Source organism: Eptesicus fuscus, chromosome 18 (assembly GCF_027574615.1).
Source record: "Eptesicus fuscus isolate TK198812 chromosome 18, DD_ASM_mEF_20220401, whole genome shotgun sequence".
NCBI lineage: Eukaryota > Metazoa > Chordata > Mammalia > Chiroptera > Vespertilionidae > Eptesicus > Eptesicus fuscus.
The window spans coordinates 3,699,216-3,721,520 of record NC_072490.1 but is presented as its reverse complement, the minus strand read 5'-3'; the positions used below and the strand labels follow the sequence as shown (position 1 = coordinate 3,721,520).

General features: G+C 57.7%; 2 protein-coding genes across 2 annotated transcripts in view; one reads left to right on the top strand and one right to left on the bottom strand.

Annotated features, from left to right (window-relative positions):
- The window catches only part of CNTN4 (contactin 4), a 191,722-nt gene extending 190,965 nt beyond the window's left edge, over window positions 1–757 (top strand). The window contains exon 22 of the mRNA XM_008155009.3: window positions 541–757. Coding sequence (XP_008153231.2) covers window positions 541–647 — 107 coding nt within the window. The 3' untranslated portion in view covers window positions 648–757. The remainder of the gene's footprint in view (window positions 1–540) is intronic.
- A 6,267-nt stretch (window positions 758–7,024) lies between these two features.
- On the bottom strand, window positions 7,025–21,273 carry IL5RA (interleukin 5 receptor subunit alpha). Its single transcript, XM_008157262.3, has 10 exons — window positions 21,201–21,273; window positions 18,701–18,846; window positions 17,531–17,669; window positions 16,837–16,990; window positions 16,581–16,768; window positions 15,459–15,604; window positions 13,603–13,741; window positions 9,021–9,114; window positions 8,307–8,391; window positions 7,025–7,111 (listed from the first exon to the last, which is right to left on the bottom strand). Exons 1-10 carry the CDS (start codon window positions 21,271–21,273, stop codon window positions 7,025–7,027), a joined length of 1,251 nt encoding a protein of 416 aa, XP_008155484.2.
- Between the last annotated feature and the right edge of the window lie 1,032 nt (window positions 21,274–22,305).

Sequence of the window (22,305 nt, the reverse complement as noted above, 5' to 3'; positions counted from 1 at the left end):
CTCTATCCCTCTCCCTTCCTCTCTGTAAAAAGAAGGAAGCAGCAATGTTTGTTCGGCTGCATCCCTGGCATACCCTAACGATCAGGCATAGTACTGGGAATGCGAAGTTTCCTCTCCTCTTCGAGGTGGGCAGCCTCACTTTACAAACTTAAATGGAGGTCCAGAAATGTCCCAGAACCGGCCCCCAGGTTCATAGCTGGACAGTAGAGCTGATGCTAAAGTCACCAGGCCAGGTCCTTCGCAGTAGAATCAGCAGTTCTCCGGTGTCCCGAGTCACGTGGCCTCGCTTCCCGTGGCCCCGCTTTCCGTGGCCCCCACTTCCCGTGGCCCCCCACTTCCCATGGCCCCCGCTTCCCGTGGCCCTGCTCCCTGTGGCCTCGCTTCCCGTAGCCCCACTCCCCGTGGCCTCGCTTCCCGTGGCCCTGCTTCCCATGGCCTCACTTCCCGTAGCCCCACTCCCCGTGGCCCCCGCTTCCCGTGGCCCTGCTTCCCATGGCAGTCCGGACAGTGCTGTTCAGTGACCACGTTCTCTCTCCGCAGATGCCTACGCCCGGGGCGGGGGCGCGGGGCCCTCCACCTCCAACGCCTGCACGCTGTCGGCGCTCAGCACCCTCATGCTCTCGCTCACGGCCAGGTCCAGCTTATGACGACCGCCCCGCAGGACTCGCTGTCTGTGATCTCAGCCACCGTGAGCGTGTTGTCCTGAAGACACCCAGTACTAAGTAACCTTGTTGTTCGAGTGCATCTTATTACTGGAAAAAAAATGTCCTCTGCTTCTTTAGGAATGGCATTCCACACAGAACTTCCACAAAGCAAGTCTCGCTTTGTCCGCAGTTTCTCCGGAAACTCCGCAGTGCACTGAAGACATCTGTAATACGATGTTACCAAAGCAGTTTACATATGTCCTTATATGCATATTTTTTATTATATATTTAGTGTTTTATAGAATTTTTTAAAGTTAACATGAAATGTAGATATTAATTTTTTTTCCTCGGCTATAAAATGCGATGGGCGTCACACTCACGCAACTATTGTTTGAAAATGTTTCCTTTGAAAGACAGAGTGTGAAACCCACCTTGGCCAATCGATTGCAAATGACGTGTCGTTTGACAAGGATGGCGTGGCCGGCGGCCGGAGGCGGGCGGGCGGCTCGGGCTGCGCTGTCAGCCCCCCGCACCCGCGGCCGGCAGGCTGCCTGGGGCCTTTGAAGGTACAGGATGCCCTCCGCCCTGGGCGCGTTTCCTTCAGGATGGTTTCAGGAGCGGCTGCCATTTCAACACCTGAGCTCCCTCCCGAGAGGTCCCATGTGCAATACTCACCCTGAACTTAGCATGGACCCCAAGACTCTCCCACTCACCTCCGTTAGCATCGTCTCTGTAGCTGCCTTAGCTTAGACGTTGCATTTGAAGTCGCCTCTCCTGCAGTAACCCAGACCAGCAGTTACCAAGTCGCCCCGTCTTTCCGAGGCTAAGAGATGCGTTTACTCTCTCAATGTATCTGTTTGAATGTACATTTTTTTAAACAAAGGTAACTCTCTGGTCACAGGTTCACAGTTTCTTTCCAGAATCTCTTATACAGAATATGTCTATCTTTGAAAGTCAGAGCCAGGTCTTTCAGCAACAGCGGCTGCTGCAGCACCCTCCCCACGGCTCTGCCGAAGGCGGTGGGCGCGCCGGTGCGGCGGCTCCCGGAAGCTCCTGGCGTGCAGCCCGTAGCCTCGTTGCTTTCCACGCTCTGCCTTCCACGTCTCACAACCCCACGTCGGAAAACTGCAATAGCAACAAAACCGTCTTCCGATGGAAGACTATTTGTTCTAACGGGGGAGGTTTTGTGGGGGAATCGGGTGGGCCAGCGCCTCGGAAAGGCGGTGACATTTCCCACACACACGCCCGCGTGTCCGCAGGCGGCCACCTCTTCCTCCTCGGAGAGCGCAGGTCTGCCTGCCGTTTGTCCTTTTCTGCTTGACGGATAGCGTACGTTGACTCTCCAACCTTCTCGCTCTACTTACCCAATAGTCATGATCAGGACCCCACTTGTGTGAAAACGAGGGTGGCCACAGGAAAAATATTGTTCCGTGTTTCGAGCTGTGTTTTTTCCTTCGTTGGATATGGTTACTTCTCTGTCCGAAATAAAACAAAATTGAAAACCACACACATACACACACCCCAAAAAAAAACAATAAAATAATAAAATGAATGAAAAAAAAAAAAAAAGCCACCCAGGTAGCTCCCACCCCCATGTGGATGGTACTTCCCAGTGACCCAGCAGCAGATGTACTCTTTTTCTAACGCGGTTGTTAATAAATACTCTGTCGTTTGTAACGATGCTTGTCTTCCGGGCGCCTTCTTCCTGCCTGCCCGAGGGAACTGAGCTCGCCCTCGGCCGGCCGTTATAACCGAGGTCACAGAGGGGCAGGACCCACCGCCAGAGGCCCCCGGGCTATCCCTTCGGAAATGACGGCCCCGCAGACACCAGGCCACGCCCCGTGCGCAGGTGAAGAGGGTCGAAACCTCTTCTAACCTGTTAACCTCGGACCCCAGCCTCCCTTGCTTCCGTCTCACCTCGGTGCCTTTGGGTCGCACGGCTGCCCCTTCCTGCAATAACCTTCCCGCTCCCCCTTTCCCCCGAGACGCCCCAGGCCCCCCGCCCCCAGGTCCCGAGGGTCCCGGGCGGGCGGTGCAGCCTCCCACACGCGTCGGTCCTTCGAGACGTCCTCCGGAGGAGCTGCAGGCCGTGGTGGGTCGGCTGGGTGGGCTGGCACCGGGACCCCCGGGGGAACTGTGACTGTGCCTGGTTGTCTCTGACCTCCTGTTTGTTGCCCAGCTGTCCTTGTCTGTCCGCCTGTCTCCCACCCAGATTGTGAGCTCCTTGGGGACAGGGCGCTGGCCTCTCTCCCATGTACCCCCCCCCCCCCCGTGCCCGGCACCGTGCCTTGCAATAAACAATCCTTGATGAATCGATCCAAGGGCTCTTGAAGTAGCATTTTGCCTCAGTTGCCCGGCTCGGGGCACCCACCCGGGAAGACCGTCACCGCCTCCCCAAGAGGGGGCAGAAGGCGCTAGAAGGCCCGGCATCTAACGTTGGGCCTTGAAAGTCCTTCCATCTCTCAGCCCCAGGGTCTGAGGAGCCGGGCCCGGGTTCGCCGAGCCTGACCGGGCTGAGGATGCGCCAGGAGGTGCCTCAGAGGCGCCCGCACCAGCGTGTCTGCCGGGCGGCTCTCACCGCCGCCGGCTGGGTCCCCTGGTGCCAAGCAACAGAAACAGCCCGGCCGACTCCGGGAGCACCGAGGAGGACGCGGTCAGGTCACGGGAGCCAGGGAAGTGCTGAGCAGCCGCCGTGGTGAGAATACGGCCCAGGCCCCCGAGGACCCCGGCCACAGGGACACTGGAAAGGCTTTGGGGTCCTGTTGTGGGGATAAATCAGCTCTTTGTCCAGTTTATTTTTTTTTTAACATTTTATTGATTTCAGAGAGGACAGAAGAGAAACATCAATGAGGAGAGAGAATCATCAACCAGCAGCCTCCTGCACGCCCCCTCCTGGGGATCGATGTGCCCTGACCGGGAATCGAACCCTGACCTCCTGGTTCAGGGGTCAGTGCTCAACCACGGAGCCACGCCAGCCGGGCTCTTTTCCCAATATTGACGCTGCTCTGCTCGGTGTCCGCATTTCTGGGAGAGGCTGATCAGTCCCTTGGTGTCACCCAGCTGGAGCCCCTGGGTCACGCCAGGCCTGCACGTACCCCGAGGGTTGTTTGCTCAGGGAAACGGAGATGACATTTCGGGAGGATGGGAGAAGGGACGCTGGGAAGGTCTCGGTGGCGCACGTCCTGGGCCTGCCTGTCCCGGGGCACGTCCCAGGCCCGAGGCCCCGTTAACACGCCCGGGTGGGGGTTCTATCACTTGGGATCATGGACAGTGGCACTGAGGGGGCACAAGGAAAGGGCTCCGTTGCTTAATTAGCCTTTTTTTCTTAAAATATATATCTTTATTGATTTCAGAGAGGGAGAGAGAGAAACATCAATGATGAGAGAGAATCATGGATCAGCTGCCTCCTGCACACCCCACACTGGGGATCGAGCCCGCAACCCGGCCACGTGCCCCGACCGGAATCGCACCATGACTTCCTGGTTCAAAGGTCGATGCTCAAACCCGGAGCCACGCCGACCCGGCTAGTTAGCCTTCTCAAGGGCTTCCGCTGAGCCTCTGGTTTGGTGTGAGATCCCGTGGAAGTAACCGTGTTCCAGGAAATTCTGTTTTGCCAGATGACGGGATCCTCTGCGTGTCCTGCCTTACGGAGCCCGCACAGCCTCCGACAACCCGGCTCCTTCTGCGGGAGCAGACGGCGTGGTGACATCTCTCGTTTCCAGGTGAGCTCGGGGGTCTCCCAGGTGAGCTCCGGGATCTCCCAGGTGAGCTCGGGGGTCTCCCAGGTGAGCTCGGGGTCTCCTCTCCCAGGTGAGCTCAGGGGTCTCCTCTCCCAGGTGAGCTCGGGGTCTCCCAGGTGAGCTCGGGGGTCTCCCAGGTGAGCTCGGGGTCTCCCAGGTGAGCTCGGGGTTCTCCCAGGTGAGCTCGGGGGTCTCCCAGGTGAGCTCGGGGGTCTCCCAGGTGAGCTCGGGGGTCTCCCAGGTGAGCTCGGGGGTCTCCCAGGTGAGCTCGGGGTTCTCCCAGGTGAGCTCGGGACTCATTCAGCCGAGACGCGGGAACTGCCGCGGGCTTCTCTCTCCCGGCAGAATGACGGGTTTCTCTTACCGTGAAATGTGGGTTGTTTACACGGGGAGAACATCCAGCCCTGATGGGCCTCTCCCCAGGGTGCCCCCTGCCCTTCGTCCCAAAGAACGTGGAGCCACTAAAAGGACCGAAACGCGCGTGACGAGCTCTAAGTGCCACGACCCCTGCAGGTCAGACGGCGGAGCAGCAGGTGATTTCCATACTCTGTTCATTAGCGCAGATCAGCGAGGCCTGGCCGCGTTCCTGGTCCGTTTAGGAAACGCGCCTCGCGTTCGTTGTCCGGAGCAGCTCAGCCGGTCCTGCTCGGGGGTGACATCCACAAGGGCCACGGGACTCGGTCCTCGACGCTCAGTGTCCCTGCGTCACGTGAGAGAGGAGGGTGTGGAACAGCAGGGTAAGTGTCAGAATCGACACAACCCGAAGGGACGGGGGAGGCAGAGGGAGACGTCCTGGGGCCAGGGCCGAGTCTCCGCAGATAAAACGTCAGCGAGAGGAAGAGAGATGAAAAGCTTTTCCCGAGAACGTGTAGGCCGAGGCTCGCGGGTGGAGAGCGGACGGCGAGAGATGGCTCAGCTGTCCCGGGGGGTGGGCTGCGGGGCCCCGACCAGCTGGTCACAGGGGACTTTGCTGGGAAGGTGACGGGTCGTGAGGGCTGTGGACGGGTGACACCGAGGATGGCACAGATCCTTCAAGGAAGGAAATGGGCGGGAAGAGCTCCGTGAGCCGCTGCAGGGTCCTGGGGAGACGGAGCGGTCGTGGGGGCCAGGGGGTCTCGGGGGACGGGAGACACCTCTGTTCAGTTTGCCGGCTCAGACGATCCGTCCTCATGTATGTTGGCATTTCTCATTCTGAGCTGCGTGTACACGCACGTCTATTCCTAGCACGGCATGCGGGTGGGGGGAGGGGACAAGTCGGTCTTTAGGGTCAATAGAATATTCTCAAAAACAGGATGGTCTTCCAGAAGTCGTGGCCGGGGCCTGGGCGTGCCGGCGGGACCAGGAATAGCTGCTCCGTCGCTGTGTCGCTGTCGCCAAGGCTCGGGGCGCAGCCCAGGCCCCAATCTAATTAGGGCTCTCACGGCGCCCGCCGTCAGGGCGCTGGGTTCTGTTCTCACTCCGGCAGGGAGCTGGTTTTCCTAGCCAATTAGCACCTACGGTTTATTAATGCCACCGGCAGATGGTCCTGACACATACGAGTCTCGCCGTGAAAAAGTTTGGGTTTTTAATCAGAGTTGTCTGCGAGCTGGACTTCTCCACCACACCTCCCCCGCTCCACCCCCCACCCCCCTCCCCCACCCCCTGTCCCCCTCCCCCGCGCAAACAGCCAGGGCCCCAGGCTTTTCAAGGAGGCTCAGATGGGCGATGGGCGAGCTGTTGGCAAACTGAGCCTCCCAGCCCCACCCCCCACGAGGCACCAGAGAATCCCAACAGCGAGGGGGGTGTGGGGGGGCTCAGCCCTGAGCTGGGGGCGTGAAGGAGGAGCCCCGTGTGTTCTGGTCCGTGACCCAGGCTCTGCGGGGTGGGGGGGGGGGGGGAGAGTGCCTGTCCTGGTGGGAGGCTGGGCCAATGTCTAATCAACTTGCCGACAAGGGCATTTACTGTTACGTGAATGTCCACTCTCTCCGGCCATGACAGGGCCAGCGGCCACTCAAAACGTGCCGCTTTCTGCCCAGCACATGTGGCTCAGTGGTTGAGCATTGACCTATGAACCAGGAGGTCAGGGTTCAATTCCCGGTCAGGGCACATGCCCGGGTTGTGGGCTGGATCCCCAGTGTGGGGTGTGCAGGAGGCAGCCCATCCATGCTTCTCTCTCATCATGGATGTTTCTCTCACTCCCTTCCTCACTAAAATCAATAAAAATATATTTTTTAAAAAAACACAAAAAATCGTGAACTTTCTCCCAAAGCCCAGCTCCTCTCAGCCATGTACGCATCACGCTGAGCATCGACGTCAGCAGAAAGAGCCGAGCCGGGCCGCGGAGGCCAGATGGCCAGGCCCACGTGGCCCCTGCGACTCCTGTCCTGTCGCAGTCTTACGAACGCCGCCTCCTCCCCCGACATCACCGTGGCCTCGGCCTCGGCCACGTGCCGCCCGCGTCCAGCTCTGTGCACGGAGCGGCCCACAGCACCTCTCCGCCCTCGGGGCCAGCGCTGTGCGGGACTCACAGAGGGAGAGGAGCGTCCCCGCCCGCCCGCCCGCCGCAGTGACAGCCGCTCCACCCGCAGCCGCTGAGCCGGAAGCAGTCCTCGCCCTGCCCACGGCCGGCCGGGCGCGTGCGGAGCCGGTGGCCAGCGCCCGTCAGAACACCAAGTCCTCCAGGACCTCGAGCCCGGGCTCCTCCACGTAGCTGATGACTTCGCTCTCCGTCTCCCGAGACCCCGATTTCTGCAAAACAAAGCCCTCTCAGCTCTCCTCCGGCCTCGGGACACGTGGTGCACAAGCCTGTTTTGCTTCTAAAAGCAGTAAATGTTCAGTGACGACAACGTGGCAAATCAAGTAGAAAGGAGAGAGAAAATACCCAGGATAGACACCCCCCCCCCTCCCACACACACACACACACACAGCCCAGGGCTTCCCAGGCCTTTGCCAAACCCTCGCTGCCAAGGGCCCTGATGGGCCCCCTGCGGTCCTGGCAGCCGAGGTCCCAAAAGTGGTTGGACAAGTCTGGCCTTTGGAGATAGAGGCTGAGGCGCTGCCAGCTGTGGCCCAGCTGTGCTCAGCTGTCCGTGGCTCCCACGGCCTCCCAGGGGCACAGCCGGGCGGCAGGGCGGACAGCAGAAGGCGGGACTGGTTTTTCCCAATTCTACCTGCTCTGCCTCTCTCTCTGTGTCACTCCCCCTCTCTCTCTCTGCCTCTCTCCCTCTCCCTCTCTCTCTCCCTCCCTCTCCCTCCCTCTCTCTCTCTCTTCTCTCTCTCTCTCGCTTGCTCTGCAACCCAGGTGCATGTCCTTGACCAAGAATTGAACCTGCAACCTTAGCTGCACAGGCCGGTGCTCTAACTGCTGAGCAGCACTGGCCGGGGCTGAACAGCGACCTTTCAACAAAGATGTCAAGATGATTCCTGGGGAAAGTGCTCCCCACCCCGCCACAACCAATGATGCTGGAACCATCGAGAGCCATAGCCCGTGCTCGGTGGCCGAGCCTGCGCCCTGAGGGTGACTGGGGCCTAGAACACGCCGGGGAACTGGGGAAAGTTCCTCCGAGAACCCGGACCCGTGAGGACAGCCCGGCAGAACCCGGGTCCTTACTGGGAGAGCTCAGCGGGCACTGGCCCTCTCCCCATGCCTCTTCCTCCACAGCCGCCAAAGGCGGGCGCCTGGGGCCGTAGGTCTTGCCCAAGGTCGCCAGAGGCGGCGGATGGGGAACTCGGACCCCCGTGTGGCTGGGAGGGACGCGGGACTGAGCAGGGCCTTTCCGGTCGTCGCCAAGGACGGGAAGGAACGTTCAGAGCAAAGCCGTCAGCCAAGCGGGACGCCTGCAGCCTCAGGGCCGGGCTCCTGGGGGAACACCCGCCTGACATATGGGGACCCCTGGGGACCGACCCCGGCAGGTGGGGCGCGGCGAAAGGACCTTCGACGTACCTCGTAGTTCACGGTGGCAGCGAAATCTTGAATGTGGCTTTTGGGTGCTGGGACGGGCGGAAACAGCTTGGTGCACGCGTGACATCTGCAAGCAGAGCGAGGGGGAATGAGGCCTGCAGTGCCGCCTGCACTCCGACCTCCGTGACTGCAGGGCCTGCTGCTCGGTGTCTTCAAACCTGTCAGCCAAGACCCCCCAACAGCCACGTGGCCGTAATGGTCGGAGCGCTTGGGGGGCTGCAGGCCCCTGGTGGCTTCCGCATCACCCGATGAACACAGAATGGCGCCCGGCCAGTGGGCGAGCATCGACCTATGAACCAGGAGGTCACGGTTCGATTCCCGGTCAGGGCATGGACGGCGGGCTCCATCCCCAGTGTGGGCGTGCAGGAGGCAGCCGATCCATGACTCTCTCTCATCATCGATGTTTCCATCTCCCTCCCTCCCCCTTCCTCTCTGCAGTCAATAAAAAGAGATTTAAAAAGGGAGGGGGGTGTCCAGGCTGCAGGCCGCGCTGTGCCGAGGCCCCATCAGCGCGTCACCGGCTGCTGTTTCTCAGCCTCTCATCTCCGCACGGTTGTCCCGATGACACGGCCGAGCCATACCCTCCCCCCCCCTCCATAACCACCCCCCTCACGAGAGCCCCAGCGGGTTCAGCGGGAGGGTGAACAGGCCACCTCAGCCCGGGGGGGGGGGGGGTGCACCGACGCGGAGACCTACGTCCTGCAGGCGAGGGAGGCGACGAAGGCCAGGCACACGGCCGCCACCAGCGTGATCGGGTACCACTCGGTCCAGGGCTTCCGCGCCTCGTCTCCTGGTGGAAACGGAAAGAAGGAGACGGAGCTGGGATCGGTGACAGAGCAGAGAGGGGGGCGGCGGGGCCATCGGGAGGCGGGGCGTGGAGTCGCAGGCGCTGGGGGGAGGGGGCAGGGGGCACGTCACCCTAAGAGCGGACAGGAGGGCAACAGGAGCTGCGCGCAGGGTCGCCCCTGTCACCTCGAAGCATCCTTTACCCAGCAGGCATCTGTGGCGTACGTTTGCCCACGATGCCACCTGCAGCGCATCTGCTTTAGGGGGGCAGTGAGGGTTTATTTATTTATTTACCTGTTGCCGATGTCCACCTGAGGGGTATTTTCCACTGCTCTTTAGAGAGCGTGGAAGGGAGGGAAAGACGGGGTGGGGAGGAGGACAGGGAGAAGCATCCATGTGAGAGAGAGATACATTCACTGGATGCCTCCTGCCTGCGCCCCGACCGGGGCAGGGAGGGAACCCGCAACCAGGCACGTGCCCTTGCCTGGGAATCGAACCTGCGGCCCTTCGGTGTGGGGCTGATGCTCTGATCACTGAGCCACGCCGGCCAGGGTGGAGTAATAAGGTTTTAGATGGAAAAGCTACAATGGAGCCAAATCGCATCACCACCAAAATGCTTTACAAAGTTGGAAATGGAACTTTTAGAGGCAGTAACACGGAATAACACTCGTGGTGAGCAAGAATGGTGTGCGCTGTGAACCAGGAGGTCAGGGCTCGATTCCTGGTCAGGGCACATGCCTGCGTTGCGGGCTCAATCCCCAGTGTGGGGCCTGCAGGAGGCAGCCGATCAATGATTCTCTCGCACCATTGATGTTTCTCTCTCTCCCTCCCTCTCCCTCTCTGAAATCAATAAAAATATATTTTAAAAAAGAAAGAAGGGTGCCAGGCTCTGCTGCTGTGAGTGCGATACAGTCTTATCCTCAGAGGCCCGTTCCCGCCCCCCACGTCCCAGCCAGGAAGCGGAGGGAGGGGTGACGGTCGCTACGTCCTACCTGACTCTCGTTAAAGTTGCTTCTCGTTTGTTTGGAAGAATCTAAACAGATTCTTCTACTGGCTTTGAGGACAACTTCGGGGGACATGGGGGGGTGACTTTTTAAGGCACTAGAAATGCATCCCAGAAAAATGTGAGGTCATTGACTCCGTGAACAGACGTGCACACACACACACACACACACACACACACACACACACACAATCTAGAATGTTCTACCGTCTGCAACTGGGTCAGACAGACAGGTCAAGCTCGGGTCCTGCAGAAGGAAGGAGCCACTATGTAACCTTTATCAGGGTCCCACACTCAGCCCACTCCGTCCCGCGTGGCGCAACGCCCGAGGCCTGGCGTGCCCGGGCCTGATAAAGCACCGGTTTCTTCTGACCGTGCCGACGGGCGACGCAAACCCTTCCGTTAAACCACCCTCTAGCTGTTCACACAGCTCTCGCTTTTTTTTTTTTTTTTAATATATTTTATTGATTTTTTTACAGAGAGGAAGAGAGAGGGATAGAGAGCTAGAAACATCAATGAGAGAGAAACATTGATCAGCCGCCTCCTGCACACCCCCTACTGGGGATGTGCCCACAACCAAGGTACATGCCCTTGACCGGAATCGAACCCGGGACCCTTGAGTCCGCAGGCCAACGCTCTATCCACTGAGCCAAACCGGTTTCGGCTAGCTCTCGCTTTGATAAAGTGAAGATTCTCGCTGCATTAGCAAAAGTATAGAGACAACTGATTTTATTTCTCCGATGAATAAAGAGCTTGGAGCCGGCGAGGTACCACGGAGGGCGTGGTGGGCAGCTGGCCGTTCCCCGGCCTGGCGGCTGCAGGTTCCGGTGCTGAGCGCTGAGCCCACCCAGAGAACAGGCCAAGGTCAGCTTCACCTCCCAGGACACACACCTGGGGGTAAACTGAGGGCCAGAGCTTCCCGAACTCAAGCCACACGGAGACGACTGGGTTACCTGCTGCTCAGCTAGTCATTCATGCAGAATAGTGACACCAGTTATAGAAGCAAGTGACTGAAAGGCCCCTTTCCTCTCCCTCAGACTATAGCTCGAGGCGGACGCCCCCGACAGGGGTCTCCCCGCGGGCGATGGCTGGCATTTGAAGGCCGCAGTAAAAGCTGGGCCGCCCCTGAGCGGTATGAATTTGAATTCTGGAGTCTCTGGCCTCGGAGAATTTCTTAAGAACAAGTGTTTCCCTAGAAGGTGAATTTTCTGACTCAAGGAGAAACTCAAAGAGGTTTCTTTTCAGGAAACGGGTGGGCGGGGCTGTGCGGCCTGCAGAGGTGAGCTGGCAAAGAGGAAGTCTCCTCGTGGTCCGGGCCCCCAGGCTCCCCCATTCCAGTGCTTTTCAGACGTGGCCCAGCCGCGGTTTCTGGGGACTGGCGCCTCCATCGTTTCTGACATCTGGCCATTCAACCTTGAGAATGAGTCAACTCGTGAAAATTCTATTGTTTTATAACCCAGAGAAGAGGGTGGGGAGCATGGGGTGTGCAGTGGGAGAAGACGGGGCAGCCGAGAGGGAGAAGGCAGAGGCCTGCACCCCACCCAGTCCCAGGCCTGGGCCCAGCTCTGCCTCGGGGGCCCTCCCTCTGGGCCCAGCCTCGCCTGTTCTGGGGTTCTGTGGTCTCAGAGTTCAGAGGGATAACTCTCAGAGGCCCGTTTGACACAACGTGCTTAATGATAACCACAGTCCGAACAGCTGAGTACTTGATACGTACTGACTCCTTCGGTCCCGATGCCCACTTCGCCCCACTGGGCAAAGCAGGCCGTGGACGCTGGATTCCCGGCTCACGGTCACCTCCCAGCAAAGGGCAGGCCAGGCTTACACCCCTAGGCCCTGGTGCTCCCTTCCCCAGGCTGACCGCAGCCTTTAGCTGCCTCAGCAGGTCCTGAGCCCCGAGCAGGGTGGGGAGCGGCTGGCCCGAGGGCGAATAACGCCTATACAATCATTTGGTCTGGCCCTGCCATGGCATTAGGGGTGAATTAATGAAATGTTTGACCAAATCTAGCAGGCTATTTTTTTTTTCAAGACTACTACCTAGAATACATTTTATTAATTTACTTTTGTTCATCCTCACCTGAGAATATTTTTCCATTGATTTTTAGAGAGAGTAGAAGGGGGAGAGAGAGAGAGAAACATCGATGTGAGAGAGACACACTGACTGGTTGCCTCCAGCACGGTCGGTGATTGAGCTTGCAACCAAGGTACAAGCCTTTGACCGGGATCGAACCCGGGACCCTTCAGTCCGTGGGCGATGTTCTATCCACGGAGCCAACCTGCCCGGGCCCAATGTTTGAGTGGATCATTTGTTTGGCCCATGAATGATGTTATAATTATTCACATGGGCCTTGGCAGAAAAAAGGCTCCCCACCCCTGCCTTACGGGGAAGAAAGTTCTGGGGGGCTGGGGCCCCTGGGTGCTGTGCAGGAAGGCCTTCAGGGGCAGAAGGGAGCTCTCGCAGCAGCGCCCGGTCTAGTCCCCGCAGGGCGGGTGAGGGGCGGGACCATCCCTGCGTCCTGACGCGCATATGCGGGCCTCCCATCCTCTGCCCCGCGGAGCTGACCGCTGCCCACGGGTGTGCTGCCCAGGACCACATGCCGCGCACCCTGACCCTGAATCCCCTGAAATGCATCTTCACTGGCACCTGTGAGGCATCGCATAGATCCTGGCCTCCGAGCGAGGGTCAGGGCCAAGCCCTGTTTGAGGGGCACAGTCTGGGACTGGGGGTGACCTGGTCCAGAGGAGCAGGACTCCAGTGACTGAGCCTGACCCGGGACGCGGGGGCGGGAATAAGCGCAAGTGGACACAGGTGGGCGCCCATGACCCTCTCCTTCCCACGGGAAGGGCGGGGGCCGTGAGGTCCCCTCTCCACCGCCGCTGGCTTCCCGCGTGGCCTCTGTGTTTCTCTGGGGCGAGAGGGTGGGCCTCAGAGAGGGAAGGGCTTCCCGGGGTCGGGAAAGGGGCGTGCACCGGAGGCCGCGAGGACATCGGGGACAGCAGAATGCAGAAGTTGAGCAAGTTCAGAAAACAGAAAGACGTAGAAAGCGGGAAGTGAGCGGGTCCGATAAGACCTAGGAGCCCGTTGAGGAAGGGCAGGCGATCGGAGGACTGATAGCGTGAAACTGCTAATTCTGTTTTTCAAAAGACACACGTGCTCCTGCCCTGGCCTGTGCGGCTCAGCAGTCAGAGCGTGGCCGGGATTCTCTGCTTCAACCAGGAATAAGCTTGCTGGCTTGAAAGGAAATGCAACGGCCCTGGCCCGTGTGGCTCAGTGGGTTGGGCGCCATCCTGGGCACCTTTGATGCCTGGTCAGCCCACGTGCCCGGCTCCTGGGCTTGATCCCCAGCTGGAAGCGAGCAGGAGGCAGCTGATAGATGTTTCTCCCTCATCGATGTTTCTCTCTCTCCCACTCCCTTTCTCTCTAAAATCAATTAGAACGTTTTTTAAACAAAAATAGTAAAACAAATACGTAGTCAAATGCACTCTACTCACCCACGGAAATCGCTGGACTCCACTCGCCCCAGAGCCCCGGCTCTCTGCACATGGAGCTCACCGCGGCTCTCACTTCGATGCAGTGCTTAGAAACGTCGTTAACTGTTGTGGTGAACTCATTGGTCGTCGTTTTTTCTGTCTAAACAGGAGAAAACATTGGCGTTCTAGTAACGCTCTAGACACGGAGTGCGGTAATGCCAGCGATCAGGGCGAGCGGTCATCTATGCGTAACGGGACTCGCCGCCCAGTGAGCCACCCTGCGTCAACAGGACACGCATTGGTGAGCTCGTGTCAGGCTGCGTCGGGGTGGACGGGACGGCGGGCAGCCACCCTGCAGGGGGAAGCTCTCTTGTAGCCCGAACCATTAAAACGGGCGCGTGTCAGCTCAAGGTGGCCCATCCGGGTCCCGATGGAGTCCCCAGGCTGAGGGACCCGAGTGGCTGACAGCACCGTGCTCCGTCCTTCCCCGCGTCCCTCCTCGCTCCGTGCTCCCTTGCTTTCCGTCCTCGGTAGCATCAGCCAAGGACAGTCGCTGGCCCTGTGGCCCGCTGCCTGCTCCTGCAGGGCCTGCAAACTAAGAATGCGTTCTGTACCTTTAAATGGTTGAAAACTACCGAGAGAAGAGCAGTCCATGACACATGCCAAGTGCATGAAACTGGAATTCCCGGATCCACTAGTGAAGTGTCACTGGCACACGCTGCGCCCGTTGGCGTCTGTACCACCGACGGCGGCGTTTGTCCTACACAAGACGCTGAGGAGCGGCGGCCAGACCGTGGGACTTGCAAAGCGACAGTAACTGGTCCTTTGCCAAAAAGTTTGCTGATCCCTGATGTACAACTGGGGGTGAGGGGGGTGTCAGGGAAGTAGAAAGAGCGGAGACTTCAGGGGCAGGCTGAATCCTAGCTCTCCCTCCAGTGACCTGCAGGGCAGTTTTTGACCCCCTGAGCCTCAGTTTGCTCCTCTGTAACAGGAATACTAACCTCTAACTCCTGGAACACATTCCATCATTGGGTTCGATGGAATGACCTGCTGGGAGCCAACTCCAGCATGTCATAATTAACCCTTTGCACTCGCTTGCTTTTTTCTCGATTCCTTTATTCTAATGCTAACCGTGTTGAGTCACACTCGACATCCGAGTGCAAACAAGAGTTTCATCAAAAGGTTGATGAAATTTGGGGGCTCAACAAGGGCTGAGTCACATATGTAATTACCTGTTGGAACGGCTAATATTCAGGCACTTCCCCCCAACCTGAATAGGATGATTGCTCGCTGCCAGACAGCTCGGGGCATCTCAATCTACAGGTTATTGCCTCCTGTTGGCCAAACACCTGAACCGCTGTACGCTGTTCCCCAATCTGACAGTGCTTCTGTACCCTACCCTCTGAAGTGTATTATCTCCACCTTGCCTTAGGACAGTGGTTGGTAAACTCATTAGTCAACAGAGCCAAATGTCAACAGTACGATTGAGATTTCTTTTGAAAGCCACATTTTTTAAACTTAAACTTCTTCTAACGCCACTTCTTCAAAATAGACTCGCCCAGACCGTGGTATTTTGTGGAAGAGCCACACTCAAGGGGCCGAAGAGCCGCATGTGGCTCGAGAGCCGCAGTTTGCCGACCACGGCCTTAGGACAAATTGTGTTAATAAAAAGCAGGGGTCCTGAGACAAGGAGAGAAGTCTGTAGCTCCTTTAGCTGAAGCTCCTCTGACCCCCAGTGCCTTTCAAAACTCTCTTTCGTCACTGGACTCCTCCTTCATCTACGCACAGCCTTTCTCCAGATGGCAGAACCCCTCTTCATGCTGGGACAAGAACCCGGCAGTGACCTTGTACGCATGTTGGAATAGTCGCGGAATTACCTGGAAGTAGCCCTTCCTTGCGTTGTGGATTCTCACTTCGTAATCAAAGCAGTGGCCCGGGAAGGCGGACACGGGCTTCTCCCAGTGGACGTGCAGGCGGCTCCCCTGGACCTCGGCCGTGACGTTCCCCGGAGGGTTGACGTGATCTGGGTCAGAGAAGGAGAGGGCCGTGAGCGGGGCTGACGCATCCAGCACTGACCTCCAGGCCACAGGCCTCGTGGCCCCGGGTGACCCCTGGCTAGTCACTGAGGACGAGAGCCCTCCGTGGAAACCCCTGCACCCCGAGAGGGATCCAGGGCTCCTCCTCCGAGCGGCACTGACTGGTAGTCTCTTCCCTCTTCCCCTCATGGCAAGACCACCACCCCCCCTTTTTTTTAAGTTTTGTTATTTTTTAAAATTGATTGATTTCAGAGAGGAAGGGAGAGGGAACGAGAGACAGAAACATCAATGATGAGAGAGAATCATGGACCAGCCGCCATCCGGCCAAACATGTCAGGGGTGCGGAGGCTGAGAAGCCTTGTCCCCGGGGCATCAGAAAAGGAGTCAAGCCCCAGCTGGCGTTGCTCAGTGGTTAGAGCATCGGCCCATGGACCGAAGGGTCTTGGGTTCGATTTCTGGTCAAGGTCATGCACCTGGGTTGCAGGTCCAGTCCCTGGCCTGGTTGGATGTGTGCAGGAGGGATAGGGTTAGGGCAGTGGTCAGCAAACTCATTAGTCAACAGAGCCAAATATCAGCAGTACAACGATGGAAATTTCTTTTGAGAGCCAAATTTTTTAAACTTAAACTTCTTCTAACGCCACTTCTTTAAAATAGACTCGCCCAGGCCTGTGGTATTTTGTGGAAGAGCCACACTCAAGGGGCCAAAGAGCCGCATGTGGCTCCCGAGCCGCAGTTTGCCGACCATGGGGTTAGGAGGCAACCAATCAATGTGTCTCTCTCACATTGATGTTTCTCTCTCTCTTTCTCTCTTAACCAACCCCTTCCTCCCACTCTCTCTAAAATTCAATGGGAAAAATATCCTTGGGTGAAGATTAACAAACAAAAAAAGAAGAAGAAAAGGGGTCGAACTAAGGGGTGTTGACCGCCCCTCCCAGGCGGCGCCTCCGTCTGTGTCCCGCTCACCGATCGCGTGAAGACCGAACAGCCCGTCGTACGGCCGGATGGCGGCGCGGGCGCTGGAGCCGCTGACCTGCACGGCCAGCCAGTCCCGCCCTTTGCCGTCGATGACCGTCCGTGGGAACCAGCAGGCCACGTTCCTCCGCCGCGCGTCCTGGCTGTACCGGCGGCACTCCTCTGTCTGCGCGCCGTACCTGCACCGCGACACGCGTGAGTGCGAGGCCGGAGGGGGCGGCCTGGGCACAGGGACAACACCGCCCACCTGTAGCGGAGGAGGTACTGCGTGTCCTCGGGGGCCTCCGCGCCCCCCAGCCAGGCGCAGCGCAGGGAGACGTGGTAGGGCCGGGCGCGCGTCCCGTTACTCGCCACCGTGTGTGTGGAGCAGGTGAGGTTCACCGCGGAGGTCCCGGGAGACCCTGGACGGTGGCAAATGAAAAGTGCGAGACGTGGTGGGGACCGCTCCTGAGTCCTGTGCTTCCCCGGAAACCACCGGGGTTGGGAGCAGCTCATCCGTCTTCCAAAAGGGATTGTCACCCTGGCCAGTTAGCTCAGTGGTTAGAGCCCCCAGCCCAAAGGGTGGCGGGTTCGATTCCCGGTCAAGGGCATGTACTCGGGTTGCAGGTTCCACCCCTGGCGCCCGTCGGGGCACAGGCAGGAGGCAGCCCATCCCTGTATCTGTCTCTCCCACACGTTTCTCTCCCTCTCTCCTCCCTCCCTCCCTCCCACTACCAATGGGAAAGACAGAGGTGAGGCAGGAAAGAAAAGGGATTGTCCCACATAGTATAGAACCTACTGTTTGCAAAGGGCTACCTTGCTGGGGTGAAGCCTCGGATGGGGTGTGACTGGTGGGGAAGGGGGCTGGGCGGGGCTCCTGGGACCCGGGAATCGTGAGCTGTTCGGTCCGGCTGCCCCATACCTACAGAGTCTACGTGTGTACCTGGGCTTCGGGGCCTCACCTGGGGGCGCTGGGAGCTCGGCGGACACCCAGCCGCTCGCCGGGAGGGAGGGCTTTTCCCAGGGGACCGTCCGCACGCTGGCCGAGAAGCCCCGGTGCAGGGGCGCCATCCGTGTGCTCTCCGTGTTCTTGGTTTCGTACTGAAAGTAAAACCCAGGCGTCCTGATGCGTAAAAGGGAAATGGCCTCCCGGGAACTAGTTTAACCAAATAGGCATTTTCTTCCCATTCTTCAATGGCACATCCGAAGCAATCGCCAAAAATCCCAGTCCCACGAGTCTACCCTTACCCCTGAGCTCAGCCAGTTGTGTCCATTAAATATGGACAGCTTTTACACGGCAACCGTCCCTCCATAAAGTGGTTTCTACAAAATGCATAAATTACCCAATTCTGGTATTTATACCTGGCTTTAAAAACCCATATAACGAAAACATCATAATCGTTTCCTCAAAGACACACGAACACGTTCTTCTTATAAAAACCAACGAAAGGAGACACACAGGCCCCGCACCCTCGGACCACCGACTCCCTCCGTCTCCTCCCGGAGGCCCCTTCTTCACATGGAAGTCTAGAACCCATGCCGACGGAGCGTGGGCGTGCTCGGCGGTGTTGCACCCTCTGTGTAATTTTTTGGGGGGCACCTACTGGTTCCAGGTGCGCTAACACGACCCGCAGGGAACCGGGCTGGGGCCTGAGATGTCACGAGTCTGGTCTAAGTTGCAAAAGTAGGAACCGGGATTTGAACTTGGCCTTTGGTGCGGTCATCCACCCTCAACCACCACCCTCCCCCCCGCCCCTCCGTTTTACTCAGCCAGCCTCCTCCGCCTCGAGAGCTATTTTAGAGAAAAACGTAAAACCGACGTCCACTCCGCCGTGCCTGGACGTTACTAAACGTCCTTCTGGAAGAGAAAGAACGTTCAGACGTCCTGGGCTGCCCCATGGCCGGCGCGGGCCCGGCTGGCTCCCCGACCTTCCCCCGGAGACTCTGCTCTAGGGCAGTGGTCGGCAAACTCGTTAGCCAACAGAGCGGCACACCGCGGCTCGACCACGGCTCTAGGGGAACGTAGCGCAGAGCCCCGGCCGTTTTGTCTAGCGGCCGTTTCCTGGGATAAGGGAAGGGCCGTGGAGGTTGAGATGGCTCTAAGGGGGCGGGCCGGCCGGCTGGCCACTCACCTCGTCGTCCTCCGGGGCGTGGATCTTCACGCGGTAGCCGAGCTTGACCGTCCCGGGCTCCTGATCAGGATTCGGGTCCCAGCGTAAGAGCACCTGCGCCAGCCCCGCAGCGTGAATGGTGAAGTTCACAGGCGGGAGCAGTGGGCCTGGTCCAAAGGAAGGGCGGGTTCAGAGGCCACGGCAGCGCTCTCTGAAGGTGTACAACCGTCCCTGTGCTCGGCGGCGGCTGGCGAGGGCGCGCAGGGAGCATAAAACGGAAGTGACTCTGGAGGAAGCTCCTTAAAAGCCGCTTTGACCTCGTTATCTCTTTGTTTTACTTTGCTCAGGTGTTTACCTATAACATCTGCAGATCTCTCATGGATTGTGCATGTTTTACTACATCATCATTTATTAGAAACATAGTTTCAGCCCAGCCCGTGTGGCTCAATGGTTGTGTGTTGACCTATGAACCAGAAGGTCACAGTCCAATTTGCGGTCAGGGCACATGCCCGGGGGGCTGGATCCCCAATGGGGGGGGGGGGCGTGCAGGAGGCAGCCGATCCATGATTCTCTCTCATCATTGATGTTTCTATCTTTCCCTCTCCCTTCCTCTCCAAAATCAATAATACACACACACACACACACACACACACACACACACACACACACTGAGTGGCCAGATTATTATGATCGCTGAACGCATAATTATCTGGCCACTCAGTGTAAGTGTGTGTGTGTGTGTGTGTGTGTGTGTGTGTGTGTGTGTGTGTATTAGAGGCCCAGTGCATGAAGTCGTGCATGGGTGGGGTCCGGCCAGCCTGGCCAGTGGGAGGGGACATGGGTGGTTGGCCGGCCTGCCTGCTGGTCGAACTCCTGGTCGAGGGGACAATTTGCATATTAGCCTTTTATTATATAGGATATACACTGAGTGGCCAGATTATTATGCGTTCAGAGATCATCATAATCTGGACACTCAGTGTATATATTTTAAAAAGAACCCTAGTCTTAACACTGAGGGTCATTACCCACTAATGGGCCAGGATAATGCATTGGTTTGTGGCCAGTAATTTTTTTTAGTGACACGGGAGAAAACAGAACAGAAAACACATCCAAGCCTTGCTCCATGCATCACAGATCACAGGAAGGCAGTGTTTCCCGAGCCTCCTCCTTCTGTTATACATGCACTTACGTGTGTGCGTGTGTGCTGGTCCGTGATGGAAATGGATTTCATATTATGATTCAAAGTCAAAACAAACTCGTAAGCAGAACTACTTACGTAGTTATTTCTTGGGAGGGGGGGAGGTTTTGGTTTTTTCCTTAGTAAATCACTCTCCAACTTTGCTTTCAAAATAAAAGCTTTTATTTAAATTATAGAATCAATGGCTGTTTGCTTTAGAGATTTTTGAAAGCACAGATGAGAAAAAAAAAGAAAAGTTACCTACAATCCCACCACTGAGAATGGTACGAACATGTGATCTATTCCTGTGTCCCTGGGAAGGAGTTAACCAAACTCCTTCCGGTTTGCCTGAGGTTAGGATAATATTGCACCACAATTACGAAACGTACTTGATTCATGGACTGTGCCATGATGCTTCCACTGACCTTGAGCATGTATTTCACAGTCTTCCATGACACCCCCCAACACACACACAGACCCCCAGGGCTCCATCTATACTGCGCTGGGCATGATGGTCACCACTGGCCACATCTGGCTACTTAAATCTAAATGAATTAAAAATAATAAAATCCGCCGAGCCGGCGTGGCTCAGGGGTTGAGCATCGGCCTAGAAACCAGGAGGTCATGGTTCGATTCCCGGTCAGGGCACAGGCCCGGGTTGCGGGCTCCATCCCAAGTAGGGCACGTGCAGGAGGCAGCCGATCCATGATTCTCTCTCATCATTGATGTTTCTAACTCTCTCTCCCTCTCCCTTCCTCCCTGAAATCAATAAAAGAAAAGAAATTATTTTTAAAAATAACGACACCTTCATTGCCTTAGTTGCAGGAGCCATATTTCAGGTGCTCGGTGGTCACCGTGGCCAGTGGCTACTGCGTGGCCTGCACAGATGTAAGTCGCCGGCTGGCGTGATCACCGGGAGTTAGTTCTCTCAGGCACACTCACGGGGTTGGGGGGGGGGCCATGGGGCCGTGACTTCACACCAGCCCCTCGGTCCACACATTCCCCAGCCACACACAGCGGGAGGTCCTTATTCTTTAGTTGTGGGGCCTCCTAACGGGTCCCTTGAGGGAAAGGCCTTCCCCAGTTGATTCCCTGGGCTTCCTTTGGTGGTGCCCGAACCCCCCCACACGGCAGCCTCAAATTTGCATTTCAGCCAACCCTGCTTTCTCAAGATCCAGCGTGTTTCAAGCATTTGTATCCTGAGGACAAATACTCTACCACTTTTTTAAAAATCCACGTGTAATTCCCGAGTGGAGGGATCGTTTCGCAGAAAACAAGGCCAGCACTGTGGCGATGAGCTTCCTTTCTTAGGAGACAGGCCTGGCTGTCATGGGGGGCACTTACAGTTCTCATCAGGAAGTAGGGCTGCTCCCAGGACGGCGGCGGTCCCCAAAAGCATCAGCAATGTGGGCGCCATGGCGAGCCAACCTGCAGGAAACAGGAAGAGTCAGCCACGGCCATTTTTAAGAAAAGCCAGCAGCCCCTTTCTAAAGAGCAATGCAGCCATCTGGCCATTTAACAAGCACTGTGAACGCTGTCAGGTGCTAGAAGCACAGACAGGAACGCATCTTCCCAAGGGGCAGGATGGAATGCAGAGTCATTGTGGTCCAGTCTAAGAGTTGCCCCCTAGAGGTGTGTCAGGGCACAGCAGGCACAGAGACTTCCGAGTTCATTCCTAAAGGCTCAACGCACACAGAGCAGGACAGGTGTTGTGGGAGCAGGGGTGGGGGGGCGAAGGAGGGGGAAGGGGACCAGGGCAGGCCTTTGAACAGAGAAGCTCCAGGCACAGGGGATCGGATGGAAAATAAACACCAATTTCCTGAGCGAGCATCGAAGATGAGCCGACGTGGCCGAAGCTTCAGTCTAACACAGCAGTGATGTGGGGAAGAGGAGTTCCCGGCCCGCCAGGGGCCCAGCAGACACTCATGGTGCCGCGAGCTCCCGGGAGGCCAGTGAACCCGCGGGGGAGTGGGCCATAAGAGGAACTGAAAACACAGCGTCGACCTAGGGACCAGGAGGTCACGGTTCGATTCCCGGTCAGGGCACGGGCCCGGGTTGCAGGCTCCATGCCCAGTGTGGGGCGTGCAGGAGGCGGCCGATCCATGATTCTCTCCTCATTGATGTTTCTCTCTCTCTCCCTCTCCCTTCCTCTCTGACATCAATACAAATATATATTTTTAAAATAAAAAGAAAGAAAACGTAGGTATCGGCCTGGAGAAAACACCAACGGGGTTCTGCCTGCTTGCAACAGTGCCACAGCAGAAATGCCTTTGGACGGAGAGGGTGGAAGAGCGGGCGCGGCGTGTGCGGAGCGGGCGCGTCCTGCCTGCGTCTGGTTTGACGCGTCCCGGAGGGGGCGCGGTGTCTTTGGGGTGATAGATGACACATCCTGAGTGTTTCCTGTGCAAAGTTTTGGAAGCCATTTTCCTTATGAACTTCACCTTGAAGA